This window comes from Astyanax mexicanus, chromosome 24, assembly GCF_023375975.1.
Source record: "Astyanax mexicanus isolate ESR-SI-001 chromosome 24, AstMex3_surface, whole genome shotgun sequence".
In the NCBI taxonomy this organism is placed as follows: domain Eukaryota; kingdom Metazoa; phylum Chordata; class Actinopteri; order Characiformes; family Acestrorhamphidae; genus Astyanax; species Astyanax mexicanus.
Window position 1 is genome coordinate 12,894,718 of NC_064431.1, and position 22,310 is coordinate 12,917,027.

The following is a 22,310-nucleotide window of genomic DNA, read 5'->3' on the forward strand; positions in this document are numbered from 1 at the left end:
AACATAGTCAATCAGGGGGGGGTTATATCTCATAGATTAGCCTACACTTGCTAATAGATTAAGCAAAGTGCCAATAGATTAATGTTTGTTGTTTGTTAGTCTGCTTCAGAAAGTTCTTTTCTATCGGTAGTTATACATATATCTCTACAGGGAATAGACAAGCTGTGTGTGAAGCACCTTTATTTTTAAGAGTTGGACAAAACTATTTGGAAATTAAAAACCTGTATATTACAATAGGCCTGTCACAATAATTACATTAATAATATATCATAAAATATATTGACATGTTGTTGTGTTTGCTTTGCAAGTAAAGAATATTAAGCGGAATAAGCCATTATTATGTTAAACAAAATGATGTTGGTTATTTAGTATATAAAAAAATATAATAATATAAATCAAATATATTGGAATATTAAATATATTACAATTCCAACTTCAAAAAGTATTTAAAAATACTTCTTTAGAGATATTGTTAAAGGGTGCACTATTATGCTACTATCATATCATATAGTACACAATAATATTTTTTTTTTAATATTTTTGGGATAAAATATCCTATAATAAATAAAATGAATTTTAATCTGACTTGAAACAGATCTTCCATGTTTTTCACTTTACTTGGTTCACTGGTCTTAATATTATGGCAGATTTGTGTATAAACAATCTTACACTCTACGGACACCTGCCCATTAACCTCTTTTATGACTTTTTTTTTAATGAATGACCCCACTACTACAAATATAACTCCACGTCTAATTTATTTACATTTAAATATTCACTATTAAAAGCTTTAAAAGTGTTAAGACGAGACAAAAGTGTGATTAATTGTGTTTAATCATATAATACTGACTAAATATTTGAATTGACTGACACTGACACCAGTAAATAAAATAAAATAAAATTAAGTTAAATAATGGAAAGTGTGTTTTGACTCTTGGAAATGTAACTGAAATAAAAGTAATCAATTTCAATAATACTCAAAAAAACAAGTAATAAAAAGTTCCTAAAATAATACTGATAATAAGTTTGTTAACAATATTGTTTTCCACCTCAGTATTTAATACCTCAGTATTTAATACTGTCTGTGTGATGTTCAGTTAGCAGGCTACCAACATTAGCCAGGTAGCTCCAGTACAAAACTCAGAGCTGCACTCCGCTGAGGTAAAGTTGGGGGTGAATCGTGAACTGTGTCAATTTCATTTTTCACCCAAACTATTCCTCTAAGGTGTTTCATGAAAAACCACCACCCACCCACACGCCCACCAGCGTCAAGCAGCTCTGAGCCGAGAGCACGGGGGATGGAAATATATCTGAGCAGTCTGGGTCGCCCACTCACGCGATTATTCTTATTCTCTCTCTCTCTCTCTTTCTCTTTCTCTGCCCGTACATATTTCTCAGTGTGGAAACTTGTCAGGGCTTTTGTGGTTCATGTGACAGACGGAGGAAAGATAGCCAGACACCTTTTGACCTCATCTGCATGTCTGAGTGTGAATTGAAACCTGGGCTTAATTTATCTGAATGACGGGAAGAGTGTGTTTGGGCATTTGGGGCTCGGCTGTAGTTAGATGTTCGAGTGTAGAGGAGGAACGGTGTTCTACCTTCACCCGTTATTAAACCCAGGAGCAGCTCAGTCATAGCGAATTAGCCTTTAACAGCTTCAGAACATTAATTCTGTTTATTGTTCCAATTCATGAATAATGTAGTACGTAATGTTGATTCAGTTTGATGCTTATACACTCAATAAAATACATTTTCCTATGTTCAATTATTTTGGAAATATTTGCAGGAGAATAGAGCTTTCTGGAGCACTTCCTGAACCTATTAGTGTCAATCTAGTGTCAATCTAAACTAATCTTTTGAATCAGTTAGACTGTTTTATACTCAATAAAATATACTATACAGATATGTCCAATTATTTTTGGAAGTATTTGCAGTAGAGCTCTCTGAAGCAAGTAAACAATCATAAACCTATTAGGAGAAACAGTGTTCTACCTACACCTGTTATTAAATCCAGGAGAAGCACAGTCACAGTCTAGCACAGGTAGCTACATTTTTGTAGATGGGTATAGGCAATGTTAGCGCACCTACTTTTAAAAGCTTCAGAGGAAAGAAGGCTAATTCCGCTAATCATTCCAAATCATATTAGGGAAAACTAACAGAAACATTTTATAAACTAATGTGCAGATTTATATACTTGACAAAATAGATTATACGTCAGATTATTTCACTACACTAGCACATGTGGCTAAACATTCACAGTACAGGCACACTAACCCACTTGTTTTCTTAGCTTCAGAGAAACAAATTCTGCTAATTGTACAAAATCTGCTTTTCACTCAAACAAACACACTATGGGCCCTATTTTAGCGATATGTAGGTGAGCCATCAACTGCACTCCAAGCAGCTAATTAATCATGGGTATGTTTTGGACATAACGTGAAATAAACAAATCAGCGCGTCACTTGCCATTCCCTTTTAAGAGCCTACGTCGCAGTAGAGGAGACTGACCTGCTCGTTTATGCTGTAAAGGTCAGCAATCTGGTCATGAGGTTAAGGTCTGGACTCTATGGTGAACAATCCATGTGTGAAAATTATGATCTCGTGCTCCCTGAATCACTCTTTCGCAATTCCAGGCGTTGAATCCTGCCATTGTTATCTTGGAATATGTCTGTGCCATCAGGGAAGAAAAAATCCATTGGATTGGATGGAATAACCTGGTCTATATTCAGTATATTCAGGTAGTCAGCTGACCTCATTCTTTCAGCACATACTGTTGCTGAACCTAGACCTGCAGCATCAACCCCAGATCATTTACTTAGTTAAATCCAGGTGGCAACTTTTTATTTGTCCAGGCATTTTTTTTACATTTATTGGATGCTTCAGACTTAAGGGGCTTGAGATTCTTTAGGAAAATCAGACCCAAATTTACAGTTTTTGCAAAGAAAGCTGCCTCTATTGACTACATTAACTCACAGCAACCCGACAGAAGTATCTTGTTTTGCCCATTACAGTCTTTCTCTAACCATTGGCATTCTCAGTTCGCAGGATGAAGTAAGGAAGTGGGGTGTGTAGAGTGTGTGATTTTACAGGAAGTGGTGTTTAACTGTACCTTGCAGCCCTCGCAGGCGTGGACTCCGTAGTGGAAGCCCGAGGCCTTGTCCCCGCAGACCCGACACTCGATGTTCAGCACAGAGGCGGACGGGTCGTCCTGCAGTTTGGAGAAGGACAGGCTGTGTTCTGCGTACTGCGGAGGAGACTCGGGCTCAAGCTTTATAGAACCTGAATAGAATCAACATTGTGGGATTGTAAATTAATGCAAATATAAATGACTATATTCTAAAATGTGTGGTAACCATTAACCCTTAACAGCAAACCTGTTACTCTTGTTGCTGTTCTACAACATTCAAATGTAAAAAAAATAATTTCATATGTACAGTCCTGTGCATTTTGGGCTCCCCTTGTTAAATAAGTAAATAAACTTCTTTACAAATACTAATTTTAAATGTAAAATATTTCTGTAACTAAATTAAATATTTACATTTATTTTTTGCTGCAACCAGAAAAATGCACTACATGAACAGTGACTATGCTTTAGAGTGTGCAAAAGTGTGTTCTCTGTAGTGGCTGGGATAAAAAAAGGATTCATATCTACCTATACTGCAAAATAATCACATCTAGTTTGATGAGATAGTTTGCCAAAATGTTTATCCAAAAAAAAAAAAAAAATACAGAGCAAATTTACATTTTATTTACAAATTTGAACTGGGGCATTTCTATCATTTTTAATCATGTCTAAAAAGAAACAAACAAAAAAAGCCAATAAATGTACATTTATTTATGTTTATTTTTATTATTATTATTTTAGTAACGTTTTGTTTTTTTGCTGTTTGTTGATTGTATTAAAAAGCATTCAATATAACTATATACTTTGTATATATAAATATAAATATAACATGGTCAATTCATCAAGGAATGTTTGGATGATATAAAAAGCAGCTTCTTAAATAATAAAAAAAGATTAATTGTAAAAATAGAGCCCTGAATGTAATCCTGTACATATTTGTCTTCTACAACACTGTTCTCTACTGACAGCGCAGTCAGGGGTAAGAATAAGGAGATTAAGCCTACAGAATCAAAAGAATAATGAATAGTGAAGATGGGTTTCAGTTATCAAAGATCATGTCCCACAAAACCAGCTCTATGAGTACTGAAGCCCACATTACTTTTGGCTCTTGGTGAGATTAAAACAGTTGCAAACAGTCCTCACAGAAACTTATAACACAAAATGGTTATAAATTAATTACCTTGTTTTATCAGAGTTCTGAGAAAATTTTTACTGTCGAAAACAGACACCATGGATTGATTCGAGATGAAGCTACTACAGTACACATCTGACTATTTACGCTAACATCAGACTTACCGAAAAAGAGAAATGCGACCAACAGCACAACAATATAGCAGAATGTGGTTTTATGTTAAGCATTATTGGGACACTTAATAAGACAGGAAAGACAGTTTTGAGGAGAAAAATAAGATGGAAAATGGGTGGTTCTGATTTGTTTTTGAAACATATGGTCAGGGCCGGAGTTACACATAATACTGCAGCCAGCTGGCGCTAGACCTGTGGGGGCTTCACTTCACAGCCCATACTTTCTACAGTCATAGATATACACTATCAAGAACAACAATGTATGGAAGCCCGCAGCCACCAATTAGCATTCTTTCAGTTGTATGGTGCTAATTGGTGTCTGTTGACTTTTATGGGCTGTTAGCAACACTAGCATTTGAGACACTGTGTTTAATGTGTATATATTTAATGCATACTTTGGGTTTCTTGCATTCTGTAGCTGCTCTCCTGAGCTCTGTAGTTTTCCTCTTGGGTTCTATAGTTGTTCTCTTGGGTTCTATAGTTGTTCTCATGGGTTCTATAGTTGCTTTCTTGGGTTCTATAGTTCTCTTGACTTTTATAGTTGTTCTCATGGGTTCTATAGTTGTCCTCGTGTGTTCTGTAGCTGTTCTCATGTGCTCTGTAATTGGCATCCAGGGTTCTGTAGCTGGCCTCCTGGGCTCGGTAGCTGTACATGTGCGTCAGGTCCATCATGTGTGTCATTTCGCTCTGGGGCGGGCTGGGCTCGTACTCCGCGCCCGAGATGGTTGGGTAGTCCAGCGTGGAGTAAGGCTTCATGTCTAGAGAGTGCGAGCTGTCGTCCAGTTCCTCCAGGTCCAGGGTGCTCAGGCCAAATCCCATGGGCCAGGAAAACATCTGTGTGTCCACCATAGCTGAGAGAGAGAGAGAAAGAGAGAGGGTGGTTTAGAACAAGGCTAAAGGCAAGCCAGTGTTGCAATCGTACCCAACGGAATCGTACTGACTGTGCCTGACCCTGAAGACTCTGAAGACTCTTTAGGTCTTAGCCTCTTTTCTTTAAGGACTTTCAGTGGTGCTACTGTATGAGCAAAATGACACTGACCTAGAGTTGTATCATAATCATATTTTTATCTCAATCGTGCTATGAGTTTTCACCAAAAACAAATCGAAAGAAGTGCAGTAACATTGTAAATAAAACTGTAATAAAATTGCATTACCTGTGTGCAGAAATAGAGGGAGATCTTTATGTTTGATAGTAGAGCAAGGCAGAGTGAGAGAGAACAAGTTAGAGTGTGGTACATTAAGGTAGAGCCATTTAGAGCAATGTAAAGAGTGAGGTAGAGGAAGGCAAAATGAGGTAGCAGGAGCGAGGTAGAACAAGGTAGGCAAGCTTACAGTGAGGTAGACTCAGGAAGAGGGGGTAGAATAAGGTAGAGCGAGGCAGAGGGAGGTACAGTGAGGCACTGGTCCATTGATATTGTTCGCATTGTTGTATCAATCACATTTCTGTCCATATCATACACTCCTACATTGAGCTGATGCTAAAGCTAATGCATTAGTCTCAGCTGAATCCAAAAGAGTGTTCACATAATTCTTTAAACACCAACTCGCTGATTCTAAAATGACTCATTTATTTAGCATCTAGCATCAAGCAATCAGCGTTTACAAATAAACACCGGAGGCCGGGGAACAGCATGGTATTGCTTAACATCATCCCTAGTGGCCTCTTGGCCCTGAAACCAGCAGGCCGAACCACCCTTTTTGTGTATCTGTGTGTGTGTGTGTGTGAAAAGTCTGACAAAGTGTGAGACTGAAACAGAATTTAAATCAACAGTTCTGAAATTGGAAGCTGCAGGTCTGCAGAACTCTAGTCTGAAGTAAATAATTACTTTTAACATTATTCATATGTATAGAAAATTGTCATTTGGGACAATGCGTGCCCTAATACTGCTGCTGACTCAAGAGCTTGCCTTAAAGAAACACACAGACGATATGCCATGTCCAGCTGCATCACCCCAAATCTATTGCCCAGCAACATGTGCAGGAACTGCATGAGAATATTCCAAGACATCTAGCATGTTGCACATAAGTTACAAACTTCAACTGTATGTGCTGCTCAATAAATATTCCAATAAAAATCATTTATTGTTACTGGTAACATTTACATTTCTTCTGAGTAGTAATGCAACACCACACTTCCATCTGGGTGAAACTTTATATATATATATATATATATATATATATATATATATATATATATATATATATATATATATATATATATATATATATATTGTCTATAGAGTTTAAGTGAGGTAGAATGAGGCAAGCAGATTGAGGTAGAGTGAGGTATAATCAAGCATAGTGATGTAGAAAAAGAGTGAGGTAGAGCAAGACAGAGTGCAGTAGAGTGAGGTATAGAGAGAGTGAGGTATACTGAGGTAAAGTGAGGTGTAGTGAGGTAGAATGAAGTAAAGAGATGTAGAGAGAGAGAGTAAGGTAGAGTGAGGCAGAGTACAGTAGTGTGAGAGTGAAGTAGAGCAGGGCAGACTGAAGCAGAGAGAGGTAAAGTGAAACAGTGAGGTATAGAGAGAGTGAGGTACAGCAAGGCAGAGTGAGGTAGAGTGCAATATATAACAATTTAATATTGGGACATGACCTCAGTAAAGAAACTGTACTCGATGTACTTGCTTGACTTGGCATACACATCAATGAACTCAATCAGTTTACTGCCCTAACTGTCCCAATATCAACCTCTACACACACGCATACACACACACACACAGGGCAAGATTTTACATAATCAAGGCCATCGATTGTGCAAAGCCTGTTTTTATAGGCAGGACTGTGGAAATGTGTTTTTCTTTCCGACGGTTAATTTTACCTTCATGGGAATGCAGTTCTCAGTGTATTGTGAGGATAATAAGGGGTTGTGTTTAAAGAGAAAGGGTCCAGGTGTTAATTTGGGCTACAAGAGTGCCCACTAAATATTCCAAAAATAGATAAATAGTTGAAATGTTTCCCAGTGATGTTCTAAAAATACCCGTGGGCTCCAAACATCCTCTACTCAATGACTTATTTTTTCCCTTCATACCTGAATGGAATGCGGACCAATGAATGGAGGCTCCCTGCGACTACCCACCACTACCAGTTGTTCCGGAACACGCGGGAGAAAAGGCTAATTTCTTCGGACGCTTTCTGGAATGCCGGACAGAACAGGACTTTCTATTCTTAGCGAAGCCTCTGCGCTCTGTCCTGAACATGTCCACGCTGAGATGTGGTAAACATGTTGCTTGTGAGAGAACTTTTGCTCCAGTTGGAAAGATGAGGAAGATATCAGGAGGAGTTGGACGCTTTGGTTCGGTGAGACACTCATTGCTTCCGTTCACTCCCCTTAATTTCTATGCTGGGCTGGTGTTGGGTTGGTGTGGTACATCATCACATTCTAAAACCACAGGCCTGTCCTGGGAAAAGGGTGGCCTGACCTTGAGGGCCTAAAATTCTTTTAAATGAATGAATACATCCTTAAATAAGGGTGTAACAAAACATGTTTTCAGTATGATTAAGTTTTCATTTTGTGGGCAAGACTTATTTTGATACCCTGGTAAAATAAAATGGTAAACGTATTGGGACACCAATCTTTCTCCTCTTATAAGGTCTACTTTCTAAGTAACATTCTCTACTTTCCACAGAAGAGTTTCTAATAGATTTTTCTAGAGCATTGATGTGACAGCAATAGTATGATCAGGATGTTAGATGGCACCAATATTCCAGAGAACTCAGGTCCTCTAGTCTACAGCTTAATTCTCCAGGCCTGTCATTAGTCGTAATGCGAAAATACTTAATATTTTACGTAAATCCCTGGAGGAAATCTGGGAATTCTTGCTCCTGAACCACATTCAAAAACCAACCAGATCCAACCAGTTTATCCTTATTTTTTTGCTGTCCAGCAGCTGCGCTGTATGGTCCAGACAAACTGCTTTTTTATTTGATTACCTATTTGATTAATAAGACTTTATTATCCCATGTCAGATCTCTAATTCTTCTTTTTCACAAACTGAGACTTAGTCCAATGTTAGGCTGAGCTTAAGGCTGGCGTTGCCATGTGGGTCAGCTAAACCTCTTCCTCCAGTTTCCCAGAGACTTTTGAAGGTGTAGGAAACAGTACTAACTGCTCTCTGGCTTCATCTTTAATTTCTTATAAAAAAAAGTCTTCTACTTTTAATAGTTACAGAGTGATCTGGGTTTCTGTGTCTTTTTCTAGTTATTATGATAAATGTGTGTATGTGCTGTGTGTAAGTGTGTAAATGCAGCAGTATCTGTTTCAATACTGTTTCGGTTTTATTTACAATATACATTTTTTACCATACTAAAACTACTTTTTGGAAAATGTATTGTATTATGTGCTATTTACAGTTACTGACTGGACATAAAGAGCTTAAATAAAAAGGGGAAAAAAATAAAGGTGTTCCAAAACTTTTGATAAGTTGTGTATATTACATAAAACATACTTAAAAATAAGTATTGTTATCACAGTATCAACAATATATGTTCATATTTTTTATTATAATTGCAAAGGGCACAATGTAACATCGCAGGAGGCTAATTAAACCATACATGTAATTCTTTGCTAACTTGCTTGATACAAAAGGAAGCTTATATCTGTCCAATATTATTTATTTTACTTCAGTCTTCAATACACAAACTGTGTAACTGGAAATATCATGAAACATTAAATTTTGGACTGAAATGTGGTGAAATTTTGTGCATTTTAAATATGATAATATATCATTTTTTCCAGTATTGTGCAGAGCTATAAAGAATAAAACTCCTTTTTCTTTTCAGCCCATTTACAGAACTACTGCGTCTACACTCTTCCAGTCTTTTCTCTGTGATGATTTAAGGTAGTTACACGTGACAGTGCTGAAGATCCACATTAAAGCTTCTCCTGTTTCCGCACAGCTGATTGGTCCAGACAGTGTTTGCGTTAACCTGACGTGCGGAGCAAACCGAACAAAACATGACAAACGATCAAAGTTAACGCAGTGCTGACAAACAAAAGCCTACAAATGTCATGTGGACCAGCCCTTAATGGACCTTCAGCAACTGTCCCATCAAGTCTGATCTTGCAATGTACACAAATGTACAGGTGAAAGCTTTACATTTAGCTTTGTGCTCGGACACAGACGTTTCTCCCGCTTTACATACAGTAGACCTGCGTAGATGCTCTGTCCTTTTAAAATAGTTCCATAAACACCCATTATAAGCTCAAAAAGCTCTTTGCTTGTTTTTTTCACATTGAAGAAAACCCTTTTATAGGTGTTTCTACATTATATGGGACCTTGACCTTGACCTACATGCTTCAATACTTCTACTTCTTTAATAATTGTGAATAGACCCATGATCCCTTAAAGAACCATTGAATGCTCTTGAAATAGCACTTTGGTTGGTTATGGGTTCTTTGGACTGATTAAAAACCTCCTGTAGATGGTTGTATTTGGAAACAAGACAACCTTAAAGAACCACTAAATAAAAACTAATAAAACTAAATAAAAAAACTTTCTAGGTGGTTCTATTTAGAAGAATGAAAAATCAATGTACCATGTGTTTTTCAAATAGTGCTTTGTTTGGCTTAATGTTCTTTAGATTGGTAGAAAATCTTCTGTAGAAGGTAAAATTAAATGGTGTTTTGTTTGGTTAAATGGTGCTTTGTTTGGCCCATTTGGAAAACCTTGGAAGGTGGACTTATATACAGAGTAGGACCTATATAGTGTTTAATGTAGAGTTCATTTATTCTTCTATTTTAAAAGAACCCTTTATTCCGTACTCAATGGAACCCGTTTTTTGTGTAGGGTAGAGTGTAGGGTCTGTGAGAGGAGCTCTGATTCAGTTAGATGGAGAGAATGTGAAGGAAAGAGTGATGATGTGAAATCCCTTCCACAGGGACGGGATTGCAACAAGAACATGATGTTTTCCACTGATATTTCCTAACAACAGCGGTGGTCAGGCCAAGATGAAGTGTGGAAAACAATGATTTTACATATATTTGAAGTTTCATCACTTACAGTGTTACACAGCTTCACACGGATACACCAAAAACCTCTTGTATTAAAAGTGCAGATCAAGTACAAAGGAGAAGTTCAATGGAGTGATGGAGTATTTATATAATGCTGTCAGAATTTAAAGCCTTTAAATGTCAAACATTTGTGGAAATCTGGGCTACGTCCCAAATGTGTACTTCACACTAATACTATCAGGTATATATTATTATATAATATATTATTATACATTTAGCACTGAGTACTAAACTCAGTAGTGCTGGTTTGGCAGATTAGTACACAACCTTTTTAACATACTAACCTGTTTTAAAAGTGTGAAGCACTGCTAAGCCAATATACAACACGTCATTGACATCACTGCTGCACTTGCATCATTATCCACCATTTATTTTCAAATAATTGTCTTGTACGAAAAGTACTTCCTCACCACGTTGACCACATTGTGGGGTGTCATTTTGTATAATGCTAGAGCATCTTTGGTCTTCATTACAGGCATTTTACTTAAATGATGACCTGCAACTAGTGGCCCTATCTTTTCTGAACCCCGTATCTTTTCTGTGTGCAACAGTACAATACTCATTCATCTCTGATTGAAACTGTGAGGGATGCTATTGGATGCACTGTCAACATTCATATACCCCTACTGTTATATCTGCAGGAACTGCATAAGAGTATTGAGGCTGCATGGGATGGACATCATTCGCAGGACATCATTAGGAACCTCTACAACTCCACGCCTGTTGCATATGCATTATACACTACTTCTGTATGTGTAGCTCAATAAATATTAGCCAAACTAGTGTACATTTAAAAAAATGTTTTGTTCCTAGTAACTTCATCATTATCTTCATCACAGAGTCTGCACCAGAGTTCATGTCTTTGTTATGTTGTGTAGGTTTGCTCCAGTTAGTTTCGGTTTCACACTGCAGTTTAGTGAGCAGAATAAAGAACTTTACTACATCCTGTCATCATCAGCTACATGGGTGGAGTCTCTCTATACTTAATATTTATTGGTTTGCAGAATGTTAGATATGAATATGCCGAGTTGCTTTGCCTGGTGTGGCCGATTCTAGCTCTCTGTCAGAATCTGAAAATATTCTTCTCAGATTCCTTTTATTTCTGTTTATAAATAAGGGTTAACCTACTGTTACAGTAAATTAATGATTTTCCAGTTTAAGCGTTTGTGTCCTAAATGCTGCATCCTGCACATCAAGGGTCTTTTTTCTTCTGGTTTGTTTAAAGACTGCATAAACTTCCTGTAATAAGTTAGAAAGTCAGAAGGTCTAAACCATCTAGAGAAGTGTTTTCACACTGCAGATGAACCGGACCTTATTTCAGTAGATCTAGACTGAGACCACCTCTTTTGGTTGGACCAAACTCTCCAAATCAAACAGCTGCTTGTGTGGTTCGCAGTCCTGTTCACACCTGCTGGTTTGATTCAGACCCAAACTGAAATTCTGACAATTCCGACCAAACAAGGCAGGTGTGAAAGCACCATTAATCATCAATACTTCAGGCTGATCATCCTGATGATCCACATAACTGGTAAAAGCACAGACTGAAACTGGTTTGGTCCAAAAGTGGTTTAAACACCTGAAAGGTTTGAGGGCATTATTGTCCAGCAGCACTGCCAATAAAATAAAATAAAATGTATGCATGATCCACATCAGCTTCCTATTTACCATTGAAACTCAACAGGTAAAAAATCAATCTGCATTAAAACAGGGATTGCAAAGTTCTAAAAATGCGCTGAACACACCAGGAAACACTGTTCTTTGTGGACAACTAATATTCAAGAAATGAGAGCAAGGAATATACACAAGAAAAACCCCAGAAAATCCACTTACCAACCTCCATTTACCACCCGTCACAGTCACATAGTCCTGAGGCTGAGGGAAATCACAGGTCTGGCAGCTGAGAGGTGCTACCGTTCACGTAGCTACAGTCTGCAGCAGAGCCGGGATCATCAGTAGAGGACACCAGCCGAACCTGCCTGACCACATTCAACGACATCTCCACATTCATCTCAGCGAGGCGGGCTGATAAGCCCTCAAACAGGCGACTGACTGCTCCTCTCGCTGTGGGATTCTGACCAGATAATTCAGCACAACCTGCATACCACACTCCTCTTCCTCAGACCAGAGGAATGTACAGTGCTAAACTTTCAGACTGTTTACCTCCAGGGTGTTCTTACAGCAGATCTTTCCTCAACTCTAACGCCTGTCTGCAGAAAATTCCCGTAAATGGTGAAACGGAGGGTAAACAGTATCAGACTAGGTGTAGCATAGGGGGTAAAAACATTGCACAACCTCCCTGCAGTCCAAAAAAATAAACGTACTACAAAAGGTTCTTCAGGCAATGACACAAAATAACTATTTGTTGTTCCATAATGTACAATTTCTGCAATAGAATTTTGTGAATTTGAATATTTAAAGACCCCTCTACAATTTTTTTTAAAGAAACTATAACTGGATCTGCAATGAGCTTGTTCATAGCGATAGTATCTGATCTTCACCCTGATTATATTTTTACCACATGTTTATATTTGCTAGTCATATGTGTTACCAAGCTGGACTCCAACTGCTGTGTGGGACGGAATATGCAAAAATGTGTTAAATGTCTCTCAGACCACCTACTGAAATGTTTTAAGTAATCCATTGTGTATCTGTTATATCTGCATCTCAGACCAACTTCTGAAGTGGTCAGAGTGATTGAATTTGTATTGGATTAAATGCATCTAAGACCATGTCTTGAAGTGGTTTGATTGATCGAATATAGTCTGTTTTAACTGTTCTCAGACCACCTCCTGAAGTCGTTTGAGTGATCGGATTTGTATCTGTTTAAAATGTGTCTTTGTGTGTTTACAATTGCATTTTGGCCGTATCTACAGTGGCGTCAAAAAGTATTTGCCCCCTTACAGATTTTTCTTGTTTTTGCATGTTTGTCAAACTTACTTTTTTCAAATTATCAAATTACATCTGGCATATAACTAACACATGATATATATATATAAAAAAAACATTATACTGAACATAAAACATGATGGTGGTAGTGTGATGGTCTGGGGCTGCTTTGCTGCTTCAGGGTTTGGATAACGTGCTGTAATAGATGGAACCAGGAATTCTGCTGTTTACCAGACAATCCTGAAGAAGAATATCCTGCCATCTTTTCCAGACTTCAAGCTCAGACGTACTTGGGTTCAGTAGCAGGACAATGATCAAAGCACACAAACAACAAGTCCACCTCTGAATGGCTTGGAAAAAAAAAATGAAGCTTTTGGAGTGGCCTAGTCAAAGTCTGATTGAGATGCTGTGGTTCATGGTCGAAAACCTCCAATCAAGCTAAATTAAAACAATTCCGCAAAGAAAGTGAGCCACAATTCCTCGATAGAAATGTGAAAGACTTGTTGCCAGTTATCGGTAAAGCTTGATTAGAGTTAGGTAGTAAGTTTAGGGGGCAAACACTTTTTCACACAGGGCTAGATTGGATTGGATACTTTCTTTCCTTTAATAAATCATATTAACAATTAAAAAGTATTTACTCAAATCATCTTTTCTGATATTTAAGTTTGTTTAATAATTGAAAAAATATAATTACGACAAAGCAAAGCAAAAATACATTTTATAGGTATAATCATGGTACTAAAGAAGCATTAAATTACTCATAGATCCTGTTTACACCTGACATTAAAGATCAATGAGGCGATTTTTGGGGGTGACCAGAGATGAATCTTGTCCTCATTTAATACATGTGTAAACAGGATGTTTTCTGTGATCAGTTTATGTGGAGGAGTGTGGGTTTTCCACCACTGCATAAGAAAACTTTAAATAAATTGGTATTTTCAATGATGTGGAAGAGAGCCTAAAATGCCTAAAATTTTTTTTTTGCCATTTCTGGCAGAATAATTTTGCCTGCCAAATATTTGGCCTATCAAGCTTATTAAGGTCTATAGACTGATATCTGGTGTGAAATGAACTTGGTAGTGTAGTGAAACGTGATTGGATAGTTGTATCTGCTGTAATTGCAAACGAGTGGAAAAGAGGAAAGAGCTTCATCTCTGTGCTCTAAACTCTTCACTGCAGTGCTGCTGGTTGGTCTCTTTGAGCACTTTCTGAAACAGTGTTTCTCTGAAAAGTGGAGAGTGTGGCTCAGGTTCAGGATTTGGTCGCGACACTGTAGGTGCGACATTTTCAATGGAAAAGGACGTGACCTCAAGATTCTGCATACAGAGAAAATGTGACTTCCTGACCTCCGCTCTGCCAGCAAAATCTCCCCCACTGAGTGTCACTCGTGCCCTCTCGCTATGAGACGGAGCCCAGACACCGGCTTGTCTCGCCGCCCACACGGCTACTACTGAATTTGCTGGGCAGGTGTTCGTCACTTTGATACAGGAATTACACTACGAGACTGGTAGACCACATGCTGGGTAGTCTGGCATAGATTTGTCAGGCTTGGCACGCGTGAACCCTGATTTGTTCTGAGTGATTTGGGAAACATGGTGTGCGGGGAAATCCCGAGACTTTCCTTCTGAACATCTGCTGTTTTTAGAGATGATTGAGATGATTGATGGAGGAAAAATGTTCAATACTGCACTACTGTTACATTTAAAAAGCCTATAGAGCCAATATCCACAGCTAGTCAATCATTTTTACTGACATCAATATTGTCATAATTATTTTAGTTTTTCTTAGCAAGGAGAAACCATTTATGTAAATGTGCTGACATGTTTCTATTTTTTTTTGTTTTGTTTTGTTTTATTTAAGATCTTTAAAATGACCAGACATTTTTATTTCAATTCCAATGTATGAATATTCTCAACAATGTAAAGTTCAATAAGCTTTTCAACATTATCACTATTATCAGTGGCATTAAATGCAGTGTCTTGAAATGACAATAAAATATTTTATCTCAATTATTTCTGGTAAAGTAAATCATCCAAACAAAATATTGAGACAGGTAGTATTGAGACAGAACTTAAACATAATGGGAAAAAAATCTGTGTAGAATAATAGTTTTAATCCAATCAGAACAAAGACATCTAACATCACACTATAACACTGATATCTAGTGGGTGGTGTTTAAACACAACACTAAATTAACCACTAATCTTTATATATAAACTAATAATAAAAAAATAATACTGTATTTTTGGAAATCGAGAACTAAACTGTTTAGGGTTTTTGTGACTGATTCTTGAACATTGTTCTCAAGAATCTGCTGATATTGACTGGAATCTATGGGTGGGAGATATGGCTCTAAAATAATATCACGATATTTCATGGTATTTTCATGATAACGATACTTTTGGCGATATGACAAAACACTGAATTAGAAAAATTATTTAGAATTGTATTATTGCATGCAACATGATATGGCTAACTGAGATATTAAAAAAAATAATAATTTTATCAGATTTGTAAAAGAAGTCAATGACTCAGAATGTCATTATACTAGTAATGCACTCCAAATATCTCTTTATATCAAGGATTAAAGTTATATAATCTGTCTCTAGTAGATATATAATGGGAAATGAGAACAGTGTGAATTTTTCTTTTGCTAAAAACGCCAAAAAAGTAGTACTATGTTGTGATAATTAGGGGTGGGTTTATATGACACGATATTTCAGGATATAATATCGTTCACGGTATTCAAATTTTTGGGTGATATTATCAGGTATGATACAATATGGCACAACCCTACTAGAAACCATGCTACCCTTAACTTGAACAAGATTCCCAGTACCTGCACTGACCACACAGCCCCACAGCATGATGAACCACCACTAAATTTTACTGTGGGGAGCAGGTAAACTGCTCAAATTGCTGATTAAAACAACCAATGATTTATTAAGGAAAATCATTAAAAATGATCATGGGTGCCCAAACCTTTTCATTATTAAGTAGAGAGTGAACAGTCAGTTCTTAAATTTGATTTGTTGTTTGGGAAAAATGGACAAGCGTCAGAAACTGAGACACTTTAACAGAAACCAAACTTTGATGCTCTAGACGACAAAACACCTCAGCATGAACTGATCAGAACCTACCGAAATAACTTAAGTCAGGATCATGAGCACCAAAGGGACACTGATGCTCATGAAGGTTCCGCCCACTTCACAACTTAACAAAAGGAGATACCACAGGATGCTTCCAGGTGTAAAATACACAATATTAGGCTGATGATCTTAATGTTATGGCTGATTGGTGCACATGTAAATGCAAATTTATATATTTTTTATATATATTCATGACATCACAAAATAAAAAAATAAAAAACTGTGTAATTAACACATTCTAAGACATACGCTATGTCTTAAAAAGAATGAGTGCAGCATGGACTTAGCTACTTTTAGTTGCGCCTATTACTGCTGAGACACACACACACACAGCTTATCTAGTCCCTGTAGGAGAGAAATATTGCCAATAGAATAGGACTGGAATGATGATGGTTCAATACTTTTAGATGAAATGATTTGGGGAGTTGCCTGAGCTCACGAAGTTCATGTTGCTAAATGCAATCAAATCCTCACAGCAATGCAGCTCCAAAATCTAGTAGAAAGCCAAACCTCTGTGGGCAGTATAGGCATTTACTCATTTCAACAAAAGCATGACAAAATGTATTTTTAATACCTTGATTTCCTAAATAAAAACAATACTGTCCCAATACTTTTGTCCACTCAGTGATTCATACAGTTGTGCCTGAGCTAAAAAATCATGTTTTTACACTTTCTGTCTCTGAAAAGCTGCAGAAAAAGCTTTTTTGGGCTGCGAGACAGCGCACTTCCAGGTTTTGAAATGAAGCAGCAGAACACACTTTTAGACTCTCAGATTATGCATTTTGTTCATTTCCCAGCTTTAAAATAAGGAAATAGCCATTTTCTACTCTTATAAACATGCAATACTCATGTTATCCTCTCAGTCCACTGGTGGCAGATAAAAATCAGATTTCTGGGTGAAATGTCCCGTTGAATGTCCCCTGGGCTGCAGTGACTCAAGTTTATAGGAGATGATGATGAAGAAATTGGTAGCCCTGCTTATAAGTACCCATGATGAGCATACAGTGGACAGAAAGCCTGGCCTAAAATTGTAGACAGCTTTTAACCCAGTTGCCAACGTCTCAGCACTGTCAGTGTTTGACTGAATCATTCATACCTAATAATGACTAATTTATCATATTTTTATTGCAGTGTTTCTTCTAATGATAGTCTTTTTAAATTAGACGACAGACCCAGACTCCACCTCAAAACGGCATGTTTAAGTTCATTTTACGCTCTACTCACTTAAGTTAAATGAATTAAAACGTTCCACAACACTAAGACTCAGTTTACTACCTCTTCACACACAGGCTGTTTTCCAGCTGAAAGATACAAGATGTACAGGATAGAATAGTAATGCTATCTAACATTATAAACTAATTCCAAAAACATCTTCCAGGAACCTGCTCAAGTTGGGCCTAGCCCTGACCATCCCAGCTAGCCTATCCCTGCCTATCTTGCTAATAAACACTAGCTGTAAAAGTTTATGCTTAAACAGAGGCAGCTAGTAGAGTAGAGATAATGAGAATTCTGTGAAGTTCCCCATCCTAAGAGTAGCTATCTGTGATTAGGTAATTAATAGGTGAGCTGTTTACGAGTAAATTGGGCCTGTTTATGGCAGCAGATCATTTATTACTAGGTTGTGTGTTGAAATATGTGTTTACTTTGTCCTTTGCCATGAGTTTAGCTAATGCTATAATTGCGCTGTCTCTAGAATAGAGCAATTTACCTTCTAAGATATCTGAGATCTCTTAAACACTCAAGGATGTGAAAAGTATTTCCATAGATTACTCAGGGTAGAAGTACAGATACTAGGGTTTAGAAATACTTCTGTAGTAGTTGTATCAACTCAAGTGTAAAAGTACTGGTTTAAAAAAAACGTATAAAAGTAAAATTAATGTAATGGTAAAAAATGTCATTAAGAACAAAAGCTTAGGCTGTGACAGGGCACATGTGCAGTTGTAATAGGTCACGTATAAACCAAACCAAGCAATCAAACAAACAAACAAAGTTTTTGTACTTCATTACCTGACACCTCTGTAAACATCTAAAATAAAACATCTACAAGAGAATGCATTTCATTCATTGATTTAAGTTTAACTTTCTTTAAAAGCTTGCTTATATGAAACAAATATTATGAATATGTTACCTGATGCCCAACAAACTGTTATACCATAGAAATGAGAAAATATATAGATGTTTTTTGTATCTACATATGCTGGAGGGATACATGCAGGGTGCATTGCCACAACAGTAAAGAAAAAAAAGAAAACCTACATTTGGTAAAATATAGTGATATTGATTGCGGGTAGGTCGGATAATGAGTAAAATGCTCAAATTGGTGAAATCATGTAATTATGAATCCGACAACTGCCGACAACAATTGTCACCACTGTAAAGAATTCAAAGGTGGATCCTCCAAAAATCACACAAAACCCCCACTTTTGTTTACAACTCAACTACTTAATTAAGCTGCAGTTCAGAAAAAAAATGAAATGATGCCTTAGGATAAACTTCTTACCTCTATACAATGTTAAACTTTTTATACCAAAACAAAAACATTAGTTTCAATATATTGATTTAACTGCAGATTTTAGGCTGTTGGTATATGTAGAAAAAATCTAGCTAAATTCTGGCTGCTGAGAACATTTTACAATTTGTACAATTTAAAACAGCAGTGAAGATAAGTAACCTTCCCACAAAAAATAACAGTAAAACTATATTAGTAAAATGTGACAAATGCACAAAATTCACATGGTTTCTTCTAACAAAAAGCACGCATTATCATGCACCAGTTATCAAAGCTAAAAATTCTAGCAAAATAAAAACATTGAAATAAAAAAGGCAAGGAAATATGACCAAATTACAAAAGTAAAACAATACGCTAAATTCTGGGTATGTCATAAAAACACAGCCAAAATAGACATAGTGTAAAATCAAGTGCATAAACCAGAGTGTGTGTTATCTACGACTTTAAAACCTGCGTATCAGATAATATGCTGTAATTCTGTTACCACAGCCAGCATCAAAAATACTGCAAACCTAAACCGAGATGAGATAAACCAACGACAAAGAGCTAAAAAAAATAACACACACAATCACTCACCCCAAAACCCCCAGCCCTCCACTGGAGATCAGATGTGATCTGAGTGAGTAAATTAGACGACTGCAGCTCAGATGCATTCGATGAACTTTTGACTCTGGAAAATGGGCAGGCGAGAGGCTATTTCTGTGGTTATACCAAATCTGCAGGAAGTGGAATTTTTTTTTTTCCAATTTTCACACTTTATGGTCTCAGCAAAAGTGCAGACAGCTAACCATCATGTGGTCCTGCTGTGAGGTGTTAGGCTAGCCAGATGACTTCCTGTTGCTTCACTCAAACTGAGAGCCTCACTGGTTCCACTTCTCTTTATTGGGTTTAGAGAAAGCGCTTCTTCCTCTGGATTAATTTATAGCGATGCGTTGACGTCAAACTCAGCTTTCCCCGCATTGACGTCGCAGACAAACTGCTGAGCTACTCAGTTTTTAAACTTTAAAAAGTTAATAAAAGGTAACTTAAATGTTGATCTTTAGGTAAAACACATTCTACATTTACATTGTGAACAGCTCTCCTAAATGATGCTACAGGAGAACCAATGTTGGTTATTTAACCTATTTTTTTTATTATTTAAAAACTCACTTTTTGCATGCTTTTGTATTTCCACTTGGGTCTCGACTGTCTCTGAAATTACTCCAACTATTAACTTGCATTATAGACGGTGTGATGAACTATGTTCATTAACAAAGGGTTTCTGAAGTGTCCCTGAGCCCATATGTTAACATCCGTTACAAAATGATGTGGGTTTTTAATGCAGTGCTGCCTGAGGGGTCGAAGGTCATGGGCATTCAATGCTGGTTTTCTGCATTGCTGCATACTTGTAGAAATTTCTCCAGATTCTCTGAATCTTTTGATGTTTTGGACTGTAAATTATGAAATTTGTAAATTGCTTGCAATTGCATGTTGAGAAAAGTTGTTCTTAAACTGTTGGACTATTTGCTCATGCTGTTGTGCACAAAGTGGTGAACCTCGCCCCATCCTGGCTTGTGAAGGACTGAGCTGCGTTTTATTGCCGCTGTCCCAACTTCTTTGCAACGTGTTGCAGCATCAAATTCAAAATGAGTCAATATTTGCAAAAAGAAAAAGTTTATCCGTTTGAACAATAAATATTTTGTTTTAGTGTATTCAATTGAATGAAGGTTAAAAAGGATTTGCAAATCATCATATTCTGTTTTGTAGGCCTGTCACGATATCCATATTTTTAAATGATACAAGTGCATCTCAAAAAATTTGAATATCAAAAATAAAAGTTACTTTATTACAGTAATTGAGTTATATAAACTATATAAAACTTATATTATATAGACCAGGCTCTTATATATAATATAATATATAATATAAAACATATTATATAGACCAGGGTTTCTCAACTGGTCTTATAGATGTAAAACACTGCACTGACTTTGGACTTTGGAGTATAACACAGTGGCCCAACACCAGCAGATGATCATGTCTCTCCAAACCATCACTGATTGTGGACTGTGTGTCTCTCCACTCTTCCTCCAGACTCTGCTCCCTTGATTTCTAAATGAAATGTAAAATTTACTGAGGATCAGTGATGGTTTTGAGAGGCATGTCATCTGCTGGTGTTTATCCACTGTGTTATATTAAGTCTTATAATCAGTGCAGTGTTTTTCCGGAAAATCTTACAGCACTTCATGCTTCCCTCTGTTGACAACTTTTATAGAGATGTGGATTTCATTTTTTAGCAGGACTTGGCACACTGCCCAAACTGCCAAAAGTACCAATTGATCTTATATAATATTCTAATTTTCTGAGATACTGATTTTTGGGTTTCATTGACTGTTAAGTCGTAATCATCAACAATAAAAGAAATAAACACTTAACATAGATCACTGTGTGTAAAACATCTATATAATATATGAGTTTCACATTTTTAACCGAATTACTGCAATTAAGTAACTTTTCAATGACGTTCGAATTTTGAGATGTACTGTATATTGTCAGAGGAATAATTGTAATAAACAGTAATACTGATTGTTAGATTCCACTGTTATGATTGGATAAAAGTTATATTTACTCAGATTTTTATAAATATGTACAAAATACAAAACATTTGTATAAACAATTTCAATAGGTGACCTTGCTTATAGTATATTTATATTCACTACCTGGCTAACAAAACACATCACATGTATTCACTGTAGTGTCGTTTCCACTAATCCATAACTGATTGCATCAGTTATGGTTAGATTACTTGTTGCCAGCTAAAACATAATCACAAATGCAGTAATTATCCAATGGGAGGCTTAGTTAAATCCAGGTGGTATTTTTTTTTTTTTGCCTAAGGAATAGATAAATTGAATTGCAACCCCTGTATGGTGAAACGTATCATATTGCCAAGTTCTAGCCAATACACAGCTGTACTTTCGGTAGAGCCTGATAGAGAAAGAATCTTGTAAACCTGCTTTACAGTTTCTAAACTGCTACTTGGTGAAATGTGTGAAAACTCACTGAAATCCTTTTTTTTACTAAAGACAATGCATCTTCACACATAAACCACATGCAGACAGATATGAGCACTCAGTCTACTCCTCCATATTCTCAGTCACTACCTGACTAACCGTGAGCTCATGCTTTCAAATCCAAAGCCCTGGAGAAAACACCACTCCCCACTACACCACACCTACAGCTGGAGGTGGGTGTTCGGCCAAGCGCCTGAACTGCCCACCTTTGCGTTCTTTAGTAGGGGGTGAGGGGGGTGAAGAGGGGTCCTCATGACAAATGATATCCGCA

General features: G+C 36.9%; 1 protein-coding gene across 4 annotated transcripts in view; it reads right to left on the reverse strand.

The window, feature by feature from the left end:
• pparg (peroxisome proliferator-activated receptor gamma) overlaps positions 1-22,310 on the reverse strand; it is a 46,854-nt gene that overhangs the window by 15,667 nt on the left and 8,877 nt on the right. The window contains exons 1-3 of one of the 4 annotated variants that reach the window (XM_022682408.2): positions 22,139-22,279; positions 4,825-5,280; positions 3,110-3,279 (exon numbers count right to left, since the gene is read on the reverse strand). In XM_022682408.2, the coding sequence (XP_022538129.1) occupies positions 3,110-3,279; positions 4,825-5,278 (624 nt within the window). In that variant the 5' untranslated portion in view covers positions 5,279-5,280; positions 22,139-22,279. Of the gene's footprint in view, positions 1-3,109; positions 3,280-4,824; positions 5,281-12,272; positions 12,505-19,562; positions 19,743-22,138; positions 22,280-22,310 lie in introns of those variants that run through there. The other 3 variants (XM_007229635.4, XM_007229633.4, XM_007229634.4) reach the window with 3 other exon arrangements.